Consider the following 18,380-nt stretch of genomic DNA (forward strand, 5'->3'; position numbering starts at 1 on the left):
AAATATAAATAAACAGTAAAAATCATTAACACATTAGGTATCATCGCGTCCCAAAATGTCTGATCTATCAAAATATATTTGCGATTTTTCCCAGGGTTTAACCCCGTAATGGAAATTGGCGCCCAAAGTCGAAAATGCCACTTTTTTGCCATTTTGAAAAAATATAAAAAATTCTATCAAAAGCCCATACCATCCTAAAAATGAAAGCATTAAAAACGTCATCATAAGTCGTAAAAAATGAAACCATCCACAGCTCCGTACACTGAAGTATGAAAAAGTTATTAGTGACAGAACATGGCAAAATGAAGATTTTTTTTTTTTGTACAGAAGGTTTAAATTTTTTAAAATTTATGAAAATATTATAAAACCTGTACAAATTTGGTATCCTCGGGATCGTACCGAACCAAAGAATAAAATAGACATGTGATTTGGGGTGCTCGGTGAAAGCTGTAAAATCCAAGCCCACAAGAAAACGGCGCAAATGCGTTTTTTCATCATTTTCACTTCATTCTGAATTTTTTCCCGCTTCCCAGTATACAGCATGGAATAATAAATACCATCACTATGAAGTTCAATTTGTTACACAGAAAACAAGCCCAAACAGAGCTCTTTACATGGAAAAATAAAAAAGTTACAGATTTTTGAAGGTCGGGAGTGAAAAATGAAAATGCAAAAACGAAAAAGGGCCACGTCCCTAAGGGGTTAAAGAAAAATTCAGTAAATACTGTCTTTTAAAATGACATCTGCTAAATTCGTAACAATTAACTTAAAACTTTCTAGAATATGTGCCCAGTTTATAATAGAAATCATTTAAAATAACCAGTAATAAGTAAAATTTGCCAGTAACCCAGCTCAATTAAAAATACCAGGAAAAAGAGGTGAGCTTTGAATTGAGAGAACCTATGTTATATCCTGGTATTGTTGAGGAATAAAATGCACTGTATATTCAGGTCATCTGAAAAGGCTTTGGTTGACCCCATTATGGCCTGACCTAATCTATGTACAAACCCTGTACTAGCATAAATTCCCTGTGCCTCAGAGCTTATACCCTTTTCTAGAATTTAATTTTATCTGTATCCTTCTGATACTCAAGAGCCATCCTAAGCCAGAGGTATGGATAGAGCAAAGCAGAAGGTTGTAGGACAGAACCTTGTGAATACCAACAGAGAGGGGGTGAGGTGAAGAGATGTTGAGGGAAAGACACAGAAGGTGTCAGTGAAAAGACATGAGGAGATCCAGGAAAGGACAAGGTCAGTAGTGCTAAGGGAGTTTGTAACAGGAGACAATGGTCAACAATGTTAGTTGCAGAGGATAAATCAAGACGGAGCAGGGCAGAGTATTGTCATTTTGCCTTGGCAACAAAGTACTCAGATTGTAGCTTGTCAAAGAGTGAATTAGAGGAAAGGTGTGAGCATAGTTCCATGTGGAAATGTTCAAAGAACTTTTAGGATAGGTGAGAGAAAACAAAATATGATCCCAAACAGGACTTTGGAAATCATCATGGGACCAAGACTGGAGATCATTAGCTGCACTAAATTTGCACTGGGTATTTTATGGGCTGAACAACTTAACTGAAAGAAAGAGGTTGTGCTTCAATACAAATTTATCCAATATCAACAGAATCACTAAGAATTTCCTTCCAGAGATCGGGAGACTAAAATTACTGTAAAATGTAAATGCTTAACCTTGGCTTTGTTGACTTCTATTGGACTTCCGTAACAGTATGATGATCATGCAGACCTGCATTCCATTCCATCCACTCTAGCTAATTGGCTAAGATCCCACTAGTCGGACCCCCAGCAGTCAGACATTTTTCTTTGGGTCAGTATAGAATAGTGTCCAGTGGCACAACCCCGTTAAAGGCAATGTGGATTCTTTTGGGAGCGGTCAGACTCCGACCAATCAGACATTTATCCTCTATTTATAGAAGAGGGTATATGTGTGCATTATGACACAGTTTCTCTAAAGACCCTGAGGTCTTTAGCAACAGAATGTGCAGTCACTTGCAATCCACATAATCCAATTAGTAATTTGCAATCCACAGTTGATTATTTCTGAGGTATTTTGGGGCAAAGAAGAAGCTAAAAAAATTAGCTTGATGGTTTTAAAGGGGTTGTCTTTATGTTGCAAAAAATTAGGAGCCGGGTGGGATGGGCTTTTTAAAAAAATAAACCTCCTCTGTCACTCCCAATGTTCTGTGCTGTGGTCGATCTGATCCATGCCCCTGTTTGCTTTTTCTCGGCGAGCTTCACGTTGGCGGCCCACACTCACCCGTCCCTATTTCTCAGCACTCATCAGGTGCTGGGATATGGTGACAAGTGAGCATAGCCAGCCACCTAAGACAGCTGGAAGCTCCCCTACCAAAGCTTCCGTGCCCATGTTTATTTATGGACATGTTTTTCACACAGACTGCGGTGCAGAACATCGGGTGTGACAGAGGAGGTGAGTACACGTTTATATTTTTTAAAAAGGCCCCTAATTTTTTGCAACTCTCAGACAGCCCCTTTAATATTAAATCTGATCAGTGTACTTTTCAAAGTATACAATATATAACTAATAGATGCTATTATAAAGTGTTCACCATTAGGCTATGGATACAAGAGAACAGAAAGTTGTGTGTGAACTATAGACAGTTATTGATTCTACAGTCATGGCCATAAGTTTTGAGAATTATACAAACGGTAATTTTTACAAAGTCTAGTGGATCAGGTTTTATAATGGCAATTTACATATACTCCAGAATGTTATAAAGAGTGATCAGCTTAACAGCAATTAATTGCAAAGTCAATATTTGCCTAGAAAATGAACTTTTCAACTTCATTGCAGGCCTGCCTTAATAGGAGCAGCTAACATTGTTTCAGTGATTGCTCCATTAACACAGGTGTGGGTGTTGATGAGGACAGCTTCAGGATCGGGCTATAAGCAGTGCAGAGCTTGCTCAGGAATGGCAGCAAGCAGGTGTGAGTGCATCTGCACGCACTGTGAGGCAGAAACTCTTGGAGCAAGGCCTGGTGTCATGGAGGGCAGCAAAGAAGCCACTTCTCTCCAGAAAAAAAACACCAGGGACAGACTGATATTCTACAAAAGGTACAGGGAGTGTACTGCTGAGGACTGGGGTAAAGTCCTTTTCTCTGCTGAATCCCCTTTCCAATTGTTTGGAACATCTGAAAAACAGCTTGTTCGGAGAGGCGATAACTAAATGACTCAGGGAACAAAGCATAGAGATTTTGGGTCCATGGCCTCGAAATTCCCCAGATCTTAATCCCATTGAGAACTTGTGGTCAATCATCAAGAGACGGGTGCACAAACAAAAACCAACAAATTGTGACAAAATACAAGCATTGATTGTGCAAGAATGGACTGCTATCAGTCAGGATTTGGTCTAGAAGTTGATTGAGAGCTGCCAGGGAGAATTGCAGAGGTCCTGAAGAAGAAGGGTCAACACTGCAAATATTGACTTGCTGCATTAACTCATTCTTACTGTCAATAAAAGCTTTTGTTACTCATTATATGATTGCACTTGTATTTCTGTATGTGATAAAAACATTCGACAAACACACATAAAAACCAGAGGGCAACAGATCATGTGAAAATATAATATTTGTGTAATTCTCAAAACAAATGGCCATGACTGAACTTTTATCTCTATGGGTAAATATAGTAAAGAAGATTTCTTTGTGAGTATCACAACCTTTCCTCTGTGTCACTATGAGATTTATTGTAAGTTTTAACCAATATGGAACAGCCGTAACAACTATTGTTGAGCGGACCCAGACTGCAAAGTCACTCAGAATTTTGGGTTTGGACCCAGATTCAGCCCAACCACCTTGCCACTTACACTTATGAGTGATAATACCAGCGATTGGTGCCAGCAACAATAGCAAGTGTTACTAATGGGAGTTTGGGTCCGGACTCAGACTTTAACAGAAATGTGAATAGAATTTGCAAGTTCAGGTTGGTTCACTCATCCCTAAAAACAACATATCAAGACTTTGTTGCAAGTCTACCGCAACTCCCAGTTTTTTTATTTATAATAACGGACATTTCATACTGGAAGTAAATGTTCGAATGGTACTAGCAATACATTTACAAGATATTACAGGTCTCCTCTGGATACCGAATCTAGTTGCTGAATAACTTTTCTCTCGCATCACCATTCGTAACTCTATTTTTGTATATAAAGAAAACAAAGGTGGCAATTTTACTTGTGAGGAATAGAAGTTCAAATTTCCATGACAAAGAGACATTTCCACAGCTAATTGAGCAGAAGCATAAGAATACTGAATCACTTCTCCAATTCTTTATTGCCCAACATAACTGCACCATCTGCCACTGCTCCTCTCTCTCTTAATAGTCTTGTAAAGTTAAAGCCTTGACAGTTTGTAACAGTGACAGTGACATTCTGTTACCTACATTGCTCTTAAGAGGCTGCATCAAGGTTTATTACCTTGGTCCCAAACCATTGTGAAACAATACATTATCTGGTAATGCAACTTTCAACAAGGCTTATATCCAACACATGTGTAGAGCTTTTTACTATTACAAGTGAAATAATTATAAAGATCTGCAAAAGATTTTCAAACTGAAATTGAAACATGCAAGTGAATTATTGAAGAATGCGCAAGAAAAAAAAATACGTTTGATATGTGAAATAAAGACATGGAGGAATAAAGATTTTTATGCTGAAACTTTTTGGTAAAAAAAATTGTGTTTATTTAAAAAAAAAAGACAATAGTTATCCTCACAAGTTGAAACAAGCCAGATTTTTTAAATGTCTCAAAAGTGATAACAATCTGACACCTGTATGTTGGTGGCTCACAAGGTTCAGTAGCATCTCATGGTAAAAATGTTAGACTTGATGTTCCCCAGGGATTTTCCACAGGCCTAGGCCATGTGATGTCACACAGGTGCACAGCTCATTAGCAGCACACAGCTTTGATTACCCTGTGTGGTATTATGAGCTGTGCACCTATGTGACATCACATGACCATGTACCGATGTTTATCTAAAAGTAGTAAACAATGAAGCTCCCTGTTGCATGACAGCATGAAGACAAAAAACAAGAGATCTAGAAAACTGTAAACAATTGATACAGAAAGTATATTGGAAAATTGAATAACTTTTCATTACAGAATGTGCTTAAAGTGGATAACCTCTTTAACAATGCAGGATTTGTGCACTTGGAGGTTGTCTCATGTTGGTGAACTGGCCAAAGTCCTTTTTTCTCCTGCAAAATGCCACAATATTTTTTCATATTTTTCAAAGAGCTTGTCTCCTCCCATAAAAATAGTACTTACTAGAGGTATCATTTAATTTTCTTTGCAATATACTTGAAATCTAAACTAAAATTGTAAATGCAGCGAAACCTCTGAACAAATACATTTGCCACACTTGTTATGTGCTCAGATTTTACATTTTTCATTATGCTACCACATTTTATTTTAAAGTTTAATGTTACATTTTAAAACCTGTGAAAAAAAAGTAAACAATAATTTTCCTTATTGCCACATTTCAACTCCCTTATAACTTTTATACTTTAGTGTACATAACTGCACAAGTTGTCAGTTCTTGCGGGACAAGCTGACGTTTATTGCAGTGTGATATGCTGTTTACTTGGTCACAAAGGGAGGTGGAAGAAATGTTCTGTTGCTAATGGCTCTAGGCTTGAAAAGTTAGACAATTCATGTTGTGCAAATATATACATGTCGATGCTCTTTAAAATCTTAAACATGCTTATCCATTAAAATCAGTCTTTCTTTAGTAAGTTTTTGGGAGATTTGTAGCTTTTTTTGTGAAAAAATAGAAGAGTCCAGTATATTGGATATTTCTTAAAGGGATGACAAGTTTATTTCCCTATTTAAAACATATTCTAAAGTAAAGAGTCGTTACAATGAAAAAAACTGATGGAACCAGGATTCATCATGTTTTTACTAGTTCTTTAGGCCTTAACGTGTTTAAACCCTATGCAGGCCGATAAAAATGCACTCATAAAATGGATGGGAGCCTCAGAGAGTGTTTTAGACCTTGAAGATATCAGTACGGATAATAACCTCACCCAATATATGCATTTATTTACAGCGAAACACATTTTCCAGAGGAACCTAAACGATCAGCACCTGTGATCAGTGCCAGCACCACTGGTTTTTAGCCGCGTTTATCTGCTGTGTAATATAATCACCAGCTCTGTTACATACAGGGCTCCAGTGGCTCTGTAATATACTATTACTGAACTTGTCATTAAGATGTTAGGCTTTTCTTTTTTTTCTCTTGTATTTGTGGCCATTTTTGAAATGCTTGCATATTTGCAGTAAAATTTGCAACTTTCCACCTTGAAAAGTTACCTGTGCATACATTTTTCAGTGTTGAGCCTAATATAAAAAATAAAATTTTAGCAAAAATAAAATCCAATCCTGAGCAGGTGTAAGTAAAAGTTTACAAGGGGTTGAAGAAAAATTTTAAAAAAACACCCCAAAACAACAGACACATATGCCTGATAAACTGTGCAACAGCCAAGGACAGTGCTGACACATCTCAGGGCAACCCTCCATTAAGTCCTGCCATAGGCTTATACAATGTGATATTAACCCCTTACTGACACTGACCTAATAGTCAGCCCGTGAGCCCTCTCCATAGCCGGTAAGTCTTTGCTGCATACTGCAGCAAACACTTACAGGTAACAACCATGATTGGTGCTAGCACCGATCGCGGGTGTTAACCCATCCATGGCCACTGGCAAAGCTCCAAGCTATTGCAAAAAGACACTGTCACCTGGGCGCCACTATCTTGGTGAAGATCATTGCTCCCTGTGACATCAATGAGGGGCAGAGATCAGTTGCCACTAAAGCCTTGGGTCTGTGGAAGGCCCAAGGCTGTCTTGTTTTAAGTGTTATTCCCACATTGTAATGAATGAGGAGGAAATTCCTAGTATACTGCCATACGGTAGTATGGCAGTATATTCTAGGATCAATCAGACAACCTAGGGTAAAATTTAATACAAAGTGATCAAAAGACCATGTAGTCCTAAAAATAGCATTGAAAACATCATCAAAAGTAAAAAATGACACAACCCTCACCTCCGTATACCAAAGTATGAAAAAGTTATTAGCACAAGAAGATGGCAAAATTAAAAAAAAAAAATTGTACTGGAGGTTATAATACTTGTAAATGTATGAAAACAATATAAATCCTATACACATTTATAATGGTACTCCTGTGATCGTACTAACCCAAAGAATAAAGTAGGGGTGACAGTGCGGCACTAACAGTGTTGATATAACAGAGCTGACTCTGTGTGTGTTATATGTGAGATTGCAGAGCTGACTTTGTGTGTGCTATAGATGAGATAGCGGAGCTGGAGTGTGTCATTGTATCTTATATCCATGTCATGACTGTGATATCTCATCTATCTTTTTCTATGTGTCAGATACTAGTAGAATGTTCAGAAGCTAAATAAAAGTGTAGATAAACCCGCACCCTGATAATCTAAACACATTGTCAGCACACGGCATCTCATAGCACAGAGGAATCATGAAGTATCTGCTTAGAGAGTCCCTGTCCACACTCTGGAATTTTACACTGGTCATAGAGTTATAGAAGCTAAAACAGCAACAAACAGTAAAATGTAGAGTAAGTGGGTTAAACATGAATTAAACATAAATAGGGAAAAGGGGTTTAAAATTTGAGAACTTCCTTTCATGACCAAACCCCTTTAGGGAGTTATGTTCCATTTCACAATTCAATAATAATTCCAGTATTATAATTGTTAAAAAAAACATTTGAAACTATTAGCTTTTTATTATATGCAGAATGAGAACAATTAATAAAACTTCCAAATGACATTGAACGTACATTAATATGAAAAGTACATCAGATTATATTACCTTTATAGCTACAATAACTGCCCCTTGACACTGGGTTATCTAGTCAATGTAGAAGATAATGTGTGTAATACAATAGCTGATAATACCATTTATGTTCATTTATTCACTTTTGTATATCTACTACATGTTACTAGTGCTAAATGTATCTGAACTTTGTATAAACTTTTATAATTTGTCCTCCAAGTGAAGACTAAAAGGTAGAAATCTCATGAATACAAACCACAAGATGTTCCGCATTTATAAATTCATCACTTTTTATCAATCCATATAAGCGGTAATCAGCCATTACGCATCCCAATCATCACTTCTTATTCTACACAGCACTTTTTTACAGGCTGCTGATCAGTTGGCATACTTTCTAATCACACTTTCCACTTTTACTTTACAGATCCTCTTATCCAAATGACAGGGCACTTCAAAAAAGTCACATCAGAACTCATTGGTCAATTATTGTATACAATTTGAAAAATTAACTTTCTACACTAATTTCAACATTGCATCTTTGAAATGATGGCTGGTTGTGGAAGCAAGAGCTGTCTTTCCAACTAGCTTCCGTCCATGACCACGACCACTGTAGTTTGCTCCTTCCCATCTTCTGCACCAATTGGCAGTTCTCTCAATAGGAAGTTGCCAGTGTTAAAGGAATTCTATTATCAAAATCAAGCATGATAAACCTGAAGCATGCCCTACACTGATTGCTTACTTTCTATTACTTGCTGCATGGTCACTTCTTAACACGGGGTTATTAAGACATAGCTGTGAGCAATGACTACAGTTTATATTACAAAAAAATGGACCAATTGTCGCGGCAGGGGGTTTATTACACAGAAGGACGCAAAGCTGCCATTGGCAGAGAAAATACCCATATCCGGACAAAAAAAATGTAATGTCTTGTTGTAAAACGTCACTTTTATTAAACGTCAAATTAAAAAAAATGTTTGTGGAAGCATTACTCCAGAACGCTTTAGAGAATTGAAGTCAAAAACACAGTAGAGTAGGCTCAATGGGTCAATGAGGAGTATTCACTCACTACTAATGTATCACATTAACATCATGCATGCGATCTGAGATCTCTTGGGCATAGTTGTGGCGTGATGAGCAAAGTAGTAGACTCCGCTGGATCTCCAGCATACGGGGTTGCTTTTAGGTAGCTTGGTCTAGGGTATTGTGACAGATATTCGCCTGTCCACAATCCTTATAAAAAGTAATACTACATAAATTCCAATAGACGCCTCACTAGCATTAATGTATGAAAGTTAGAAGACTGCTGACCCCCTATAGGTGTATGTGGATTAGTCATATAAAATGAAAGTTAGAAGACTGCTGACCCCCTATAGGTGTATGTGGGTTAGTCATTTAAAATGACCAGAGCCCTACACAGCAGGAGTCTGTGAATGAATAGCGTTCTGCTAGCCACACTATGCTGTCACTGAGAGATGCAAGCTAGCTGGTTGTATACTGTGGATTTGACTCAGAGCCTAACTGTACTGCTAATTAAAAGGAATTAATTTGCACTTAAGCCCCCCCGACATGTTTCACCAGCAAGCTGGCTTCATCAGGGGTAGGGCTATTAGTGTCAGCGGCGAGACAACGTCGAACATTTAAAGATGAAACTCCTCCCACTTACCATTCCAAAAGCCAATAAAGGAGAAAGAATCAGAAAGACCTCCCAGAAACAGGTAGCTGATAGGTCCAATTGGTGGTGACGCCCCAAGGGGGTGGCGAACATGGACTTGGTGATGACGTCCCGATCGATGTATCGGGTCAGCTGATAATTTGACGTTTAATAAAAGTGACGTTTTACAACAAAACATTACATTTTTTTGTCCGGATATGGGTATTTTCTCTGCCAATGGCAGCTTTGGGTCCCTCAATGACTACAGTGTCACAGGGGGTGTGGAAAAATCTGAGACATGCTCATAATTTATCATTGGTTCATGCTGACCTGACCCTCCCACTACAGCTCCCCCTCCTTAGATTGGCTTTTGTGGACACCCAGAGATTTTATATAATTTGTTATAGATTCAACAAGTAGTACTAAAACTATGTTCCTGCTTTAAACATTTAATATAAAACTTGAATTGTCTGTTAAATCCCAGCAGTTAAAACGAATAAATTGAAAAAAATTGTAGTTTAAAAAGAGGACATTTCACTACCTCTACAGGTCCAGTTCTTTTCATCCACTAATAGGGCTTTTTTGTCTGCAGACCATACAATTACTAAGCAATTAGTCACACTAGTTACAGAAACCAAATATTAAGGCTCTCTATTGACAGGAGTGTTGTGGCAGGGCGCTGAGTCAACTCCCACTCCTTGTTTGCTGCAGTGGAACATGGAAACTGAAAGCTCTCATCCTGTCCCACAGGCTGCCAGCATGTGGCTTGTTTGATGGTGAATACTGTGTATGTAATTTGTGATGACATGTGATGTCAACACGCATCCCCTATGCTGTAGCTTCTGTATCAGGGCACAAGGAGAGGCACAAGGTAAGTATGTTGTTTATATACCATTGGCTAATAGGGGCATCACTGTGACTACTGGCTTCTTGGGGTATTATTATGGCTACCAAGGGCATCCCTGTGACTGCTGGCTACTTGGGTCATCCCTGTGGCTGCTTGCTATCGGGCCCATTACTGTGGCTACTGGGGGCATCACTATGATTAATAGCTACTGGCTATATCACTGTGACTACTGGCTACTTGGGAAAGTAACTGGGGCTACTGGGGCAAACACTGTAACTATTGGCTACTGTGGGGCAAGCACTGCATCTGTTGGCTACTGGGGACAGACACTGTCACTAATAGCTGCCAGGGCCTTCTGGTGTGATTATTGACTACTGCGGGCATGGTGGTGTGACTACTGGCTACTGTGGATGGCTGTGAATATTGGCTACGGTGTGCGGGCCATGTGAGTTTAAGCTTCTGAGAGGGGGCACTCTGAACCACTTGAGGGCACTCTGAACCATTTTAAGGCACTGTGACTACATTAGATACATTGGGTAGGCACTTTGACTATATTGACTACTGTGTACACAGTCACACAGTATACACATGAAATAGACTCCTTTCAGATGTCATTGGATTTTCAGTAAGTGCTGACACACATAAGCTAATAATTCTGCACTCAATAATCAGTATTTTTTAAACTGAGTTTGGTTCTATTTTTATGAACTCAGCTGAGTTCCAGTAGTGTTTGTATCTACTGAGGTTTCTGGTGCTGTATTTATTTACTGAACTTGGTTCAGTTCTGCGGCTGTTTTTATGTACTGAACTTGGTTCTGGTGTTGTATTTACTGTAAGTATTGGACTTGGTTCTGGTGCTATGTATGTGTAGAACTTATTATGATGTTAGCTCTGGTGCATGTGATGTACTATTAAGGGATAGTGTATTAATATAAAATGCATTTTAAATATTAGAATTGTTGATTAGAGTAGGTATAATTTTTTTGCCCACCGTGTAGTGGGACGGACTTATCACTCCCAAAGCAGAGAGCTTATTGTTAAAAATTTGAATCCCAACCCTGCCCAGAACTAGAAATCTGACTGTAAGGAGCCTAAATTAATATGCAGCTGATATGTAACTTGGGAACCATGGAGAAACAGCAAATTGGCCAAGGACTGTCGAATGGTAGACATTTTCTCATTTGTTCATTGTGTTTCTGAAACCCTTGCCATGTCTGTAAAAGGCAGATAAATAAGGACAGAAAGTGAACCCTTTGCATACCTAGAGACATTTTTACTTGACAATACATCTCTATAAGGAGCTAACACTATCCATTAACTGTTTGTACAGTATTTAGAAGCTATTTCTTAGTTAGCAGCAGTCAGTGTATGCAGAGAGAAATCTGATTTCTACACAATGCAAAGTGCAGAAAGAAAGAGAAACATTTGGATAAAATGAACCCAGTGCAGATGGTACCATGATTTAAACGATTTGGCTGAAAAGTTTAGTTGCGTCTCAATTCATAAAGAATCCAAACAGTGGAAAAAGTGTCCAATCCTCTATAGCTATTTAGTAACAAAGCCAAACTGAGGAAGCCATCAGGAGACACTTATTCTTGTGCCTGGATTGTTTTAAAACTTGCATTTACGTGTATCTGTTTTAATGAGGGAGCCTTGTGATATAGGACATCCTTAAAATCAGCTGGGTTTACCATACGAATATGGTGTTCAGTACTTAGTAGGTCTAGGTTTTGAGAACTGTCTGACAAATTAACTAAGTTTAATGCAATCACTGGATTTTTTTTATAATGGAGAGGTTTATGTGCAAGTTGGTTGCTGTGAAAAACAAGGAAACTCTTCTTGTAAGATTGACTTCAGAAATGAGTTCTAGTGATGTAACATCATCAGAATTCTATTACAATTCAAGAATGCCTGTATACTATTGATTGTGTCAGACATAGTCTTAGTTATAAAGAAATCAAAATATGAGCAAGGCTGCAAAAAACAATATACACTAAAATCTAATATGGAAGTTATTTCTATCTCAATAGTGAGTTTGTGTAATGTTAATGATGCAATACAGACGGACCCCCTACATAAGGACACTCAACTTACAGACGACCCCTAGTTACAGATGAACCCCTCTGCCCCCTGTGACCTCTGGTAACCATTTACCAATAAATGTTGAAACTCCAATTTCACTGGGGCAAAACATTTTTTGTCTAGAACTAAAATTATAAAATATGTAGTTCGACATACAAATTCAACCTAAGAACAACCTATGGCACCTATCTTGTACATAACCTGGGGACTGCCTGTACTAGTAATAAATGTGTAAATCTATTATGTTTTTACACCTTTTTCCATTCTTGCTACTTTTTTTATCAATATGATAGCTATAACATTTGCTTCGGCTACTTTAAATGGTTGTGATGACCTCAAGATGTGTATGAATTTACAATAAAGAGACCACACATTATATTGTGATCTATGAGACCATATTATTGATCTATGAGGCCAGTTCTTGTACTTGTGCTCGTTCTGCCTATCTATTGAATAAGGAAACCTAGAACCAGAAGTACCTTGCCTCTCCCTTGGTGGGATGAAATGACTATATAAAATTATGTTGGATACAACTTTTACTGATGGTTTCAGTAGTCTGATTCATTTTGTTAAATATACTTTAGCACCCAGAAATACACATCCATATGTTTTATCACTAATTAGACAAGTGAAGTTATTGCATTGCCGCATGCTATACAAACAGAAAAATGTACTTTTGCTTAAAATAGGCACACATAAAAAGCAATGCCTGCTATGATAGAAGTGGAAATTGCAGTTAAGGACATAGACTGTTAAATGAACAAATATAAAATCCAAAGAGGAACTGCAATATGCATAAACTGTATACATACAGTGTATAGGATATGTAAGGCCTTCCCAACTACAACATACCACACCAAAACTACTAAAGGTGAAACAATGCCAATGTACAAGATTCATAAAAGTGCCCCAATCTTTATTATTTATTCAGATAAAAATGAGGCACAATAATAACAAGATTCAAGCGCCAATATAGATAATTAAATTATCCTACATAGGATACTGCCCACAGCAGGTGAAGGGCCCCCCTGTTACATGCTTGCCAATATAAATAAAGAATATAAATTATGATACTTTTATGAATCTTGTAAATTGGTGTTTTTTCCCTTTAGTAGTTTTAGCTTAGTATGTTAAATGAGAAAAGAAGCCTGAAATTTTTAAAGAAGCACCAAATCAAAAGGTATATCGCATCATGCTTTGTCATCAGTTAATTTCATAATTCTCCTTAACTTTAGATTGTGCCACCACAATTCCATTACAAAAAGAGAACAGGTAGGTAAATAGGATATATAAAATTAGTTGCTTTCAATTTGAAGAAAATTCAAATTTTAAGGACACCATCATATTTGCTGCTAGGTATCAATAGAAGCAATTTTTCAATGTTAAAAAAGAATTTCAATGTTAAAAAGAAATGTTCTCACTTGGTTACAAGAACAACTGGACAGCAATTCTACACAGCTACAGGGAACTAAATCAAGTCAAACAGTAGGGGTCTATCTCCAAGGCAACAATATTTAGAATATGACACAGTATAGGAGATTTATCAGCGTCTTTTTTCTTGTGCTACTTTTTGAAAATTGTTTGTCGCATTTAAAAGCTTTGTGCTTTTTGGAGTCATCTTATTGGACTAATTTTCAAAGGAAATTTGATATTTGTTTTTTGGAGCATGGCTTTAGTCGTTTTCTGGCCAAAAGGCACAAAGCTGGTAAATGCAATATATAAGTTTCAAAATATATTACAAGACAACAATTTTGCCATTGTCTCTCCACTACACATTTCTAACATAGAAACCAAGATGTGATAGCAGGCGTAAAGCAGAATCGATGAGCACAAATTATATATATATATATATATATATATATATATATATATATATATATATATATTGTGGGAGATTTGGCCCAGTAGAGACCGTGGTAGCGGGGTTTTGTGATGCAGTTCAAGACAGTGACACCAAGGTACAGTCCAAAACAGGTCTCGTCTGCGTTTATTGCAGCAGCAAAATAAAACAGCCTTTACATTCAGGCATTAAACAAACAAAATCCTACCCGTCAGGGTGCTAACTAAACAGAGTTTCTCTAACTCACCACTAGTACATAAAATAAGTCGCTGCTCCAGGCACAGAGGTCAGGGCTGTGTGCTCTCCAGCCTCCTTTCAGAGAGACAACACTTTCAGCTCTGCTCAGTGGCTTTATGCAGACTGATTAGGCTGCTCCCATCACCTGTGTCCAAGGTGCTGGACAACACAACCTCAGCACTCAGGCTTCGCATAGTATGAAAACCGAGGGGAAACATACCGCCCATCCACAGTCAACCCCTTCAGTGTCTCACAATATATATATATATATATATATATATATATATATATATATATATATATATATATATATACTTTTTTTTTTTTATTTTATACTGAAATGTATTTATTACTGAACACATGGTTTAAGTTCATTTGAATAAAAAGGTGCCCTTTGCGAGAACTGGCCCAGGCGCTGCCCAACAAAAAGGCAGAAATTCTAAAAGTTTTCCACACAAATTTAAAGGGAAATTACAGAGGAATATCACAATGCTATATCGAAAGTACATTATAAACATTAGTTGAAGGGTTTTAGTTGACATTCTGGAGAGTGGTTGTTCTCAAATCCTGTTTTCCACGAATAAAAGCAGGGAAACACACTCACTTTTGATGTAATGCAATTTTTTTTCCATAAACAGAACCATTTAGTAATATCTAGAGAAACAGATGACATACCTTAAGAACATCTTCATCAGAAGATTTACAATCCACAAGTTCAGATAAATCAGTTACTGAGCCACTACTGTCTACAGCAACAGTCTTGACAGGAACCGCTACTGTTTTTCCCGTAAGAATGGCAGTGTTGAGGATCTCTGCTTCCTGAAATACAAAGCCATGTTTTCACAATTAGTTTGTTAACATAACAGTTCACAATTAACTGTTATTAAGATAGTCAGGCAGAGAAACTATTATAGTTATTCCAAAATGATGACAGTTGTAAAGAACACCCAACACATTACTAGTTTAGATGATAAAAGGGACCAAATAGCACTTAAGCTATCATGCAGCATGTAATAAGATTGGCACATCTTCTAACTGCTCCTATGCCATTAATGCTGTCCAATCATTAGCACCAGAGAAGCAGTTCATGCTTTACAGTTTATGACATTTTATGTAAGTCTCACTTGTAAAACGCTTGAATAGAGTGAAAAACATCTATGATCATGATCTTCAAATATCCTATTCCTGCAACATAATGTCAGGTTAGGCGCCACCAAACTCTCCTCAACTTTAAAACATAAAAAGTAACAAAACTGGTCAGTACTGTTACAGGCATACTGTTATTAGAACATAATAAACCAAAGTAAAATATGAATAAAAATGTAATTCTTGAACTTCTCCCCTCCCTACACAATGACTTATTGACCTTTACTTATATGAAAAGTTTGCTCACCTATTTCTGTCATAGTTGTTAATCAGTATTCTTACTCCCAGAATACTGTTTGATATGACTTTAGTTGATGTCTATAAATCTACTGTGTATAGACTGCTGTTCATTGATAAAGTAGTGATTCAGGCAAACGACTGCAATCTCAAAATGATAAAATATGTTTGTTGGAATTAATCACTGGCTGCTGACATTTCATGGAGACATTACAGCTGTTTTTTATCCATTTGAGTATTTGTTAGATCTAATGCAGGAATGCAGGATCATTACCGTAATTCCAGACTACTATATTTCTGTACATTCTGCAAAAATTGATTTTAACTGGATTTGCTGTTTTGTTTATAGGGCAATATATTAAATTAGTAAGACAAGAATTTGTGACCTTAGGTCAAAACACTAAAGTCATCTGCCAACACAAGGCTTTTCGTTGGCAAATAAACTGGATGTATGTAACACTGTTTTTCTATATCATGCCTGGTTTAAAGCAGCACTGCCGTTCTCTAAGCCCCTCTCCACTACATACATTAATATTAATACTAGTTACTTCTGTGATCACGACTTTGATATTTGCTGGATGTATGGTTATTCAAAAACTGCAGTAAATGTGCAATACAATTCAACATAATGTAATGATTTGCTGCCAACATTCTTATTTGCAAAGGAAATAAAGGAAAACTTCATATTTGTAAACAATGTAAAAGCCTTTGGCTTGGAAGCCGTGCACTCTATCATTAAAGGGGTTTTTACACTTTCACTGAAAACCATTAAAAAGCCAGGAAATACGATTATTTTCTTTACAGCACCTCAACGCCAAGTGTAGGTGGAGGAGTGTGAAGGTGGGCTGATGCACAGACACTCACACCTGCCCCTGCACACTAGCAATAGCCTGCGTCTGTTCAGCCATTCACTGAAGAAATCAGGAGACTGAAACCTTCTGATATTTCCGGGGTACAGGAGGGGCAGGGGGAATATTATACGTAAGCCCACCCTGCAATAGGGTATGATAAATAACTCTCCTAAATCAATACAATGTGTGCACCCTATGCCCAAAACATTTGGCTGAATTGTACAAGCATGTGGTTTGTGTTTGAATTTCCTGTAATTATTGAATAAGAAAGCGGCACTCACCAAAAAGTCCTCTCTACAGCCATGTAGCAAAGAGGATAAAAGCTGCACACCAACAAACAGCTAGGTCCATTTTGAGCAGTCCTGCAATTTGTGAAACCATGAATGGGAATCTGTATGTCAACAGAAGTTAAAGTATCCACTCCAAGACACTATTGTTCTCAATATGGATGGCGCAAAGTGGCTCATTGACATTTGTTGAGGGTTTTGAATCAGCTACCTGGCTGTAATCGTATAAAGAAGACATTTTTGGTGAGTGACACTTTTCTGTTTCTTTCTGTGTGTGTGTGGAATAAACCAACATGATTGTGACACTGCATTGCTGTATTGGTGTGGATTTTATTTTGTGTGATTATCCACAAGAAATATTTTAAACATTGCTGTTACCTACAGACAAGCAGAATAGCGCAACATATTAGCTTAGTGCTATATAACTTTTTCCACCATCTGTGGACTATGTCAGTGAATTCAGAACATGGCTCTTAGGATAGTAGGAATGATCATATATCCTATTCTAGATCACCACTGCAACATGTACAGACTACAATGTTTTCAAAATGTGTCCTCTGTCTTTCAGGAGAACAAGATCAAGACGCTCACCCTCTAACCAAACTCAACATCAAAAAAGTCATATAAAAACCATGTAAATCTGTGCCTTGTGCCCTGCATCGAAAACATGGAATGTACATTCTTTTGGCAATTATTTTTATTATGAAATCTCTGAACTACTTTCTTAGAAGCAAAGTAACAGCTCAGAAAAAACTGTGTCAGCTATGCATCTCTAAAGTTGTCTGTGTGTGCGTGTCAGAAGTGCCATTTTGAACCATTATTTACAGTCATTTTTGTTCTGCATTATTTAGCAGCATAACAGCCTATAATTAGAGATTGCAGAGGTACTGGGATAGCCCATCCGGTTCAATCGCATAGTTTTAATAGTTGATTTTGGATAAAAAATATGAGAAGATCACCACAGTCACAGTCCTTTGATCCATAAGTAAGTGTCCCTGGTTTATCCATGCTGGATTTTCATGGTAGATTTCCTAAGTTGAATTTGTATGTAAGTCAGAACAGGTATTTTTTGCAATCGTATGTCCAGCCAAATTTTTTTGTATTTCGAAAAATTTTGGATTGTCAATAGAACATGGATAAACAATAAAGCTTTATTGCAGACACCGATGACACCTATGATAAAAGTTTAGTAAATTACTAGCATCCAGAGGTCCAGAGGTCACATTGTAAGTCAGTGTTCTTAAGTCAGGGACTGCCTGTATAAGGAAATTCATTGGACTGACTGTGTGGATACATGTATCATCTTTTTATTTGTACTAATTTAATTCTACGATTAGGAATACATAGTCATGTACTGC

The 18,380-nt window shown here is 37.3% G+C and overlaps 1 protein-coding gene across 1 annotated transcript in view; it reads right to left on the reverse strand.

Moving 5' to 3' along the window:
- The window catches only part of LOC140123961 (transmembrane protein 132D-like), a 470,866-nt gene that overhangs the window by 68,008 nt on the left and 384,478 nt on the right, over positions 1–18,380 (reverse strand). Inside the window, exon 5 of the mRNA XM_072144372.1 lies at positions 15,177–15,320. Within this exon, the coding sequence (XP_072000473.1) occupies positions 15,177–15,320 (144 nt within the window). The remainder of the gene's footprint in view (positions 1–15,176; positions 15,321–18,380) is intronic.

Source organism: Engystomops pustulosus, chromosome 1 (assembly GCF_040894005.1).
Source record: "Engystomops pustulosus chromosome 1, aEngPut4.maternal, whole genome shotgun sequence".
Lineage (NCBI taxonomy): Eukaryota > Metazoa > Chordata > Amphibia > Anura > Leptodactylidae > Engystomops > Engystomops pustulosus.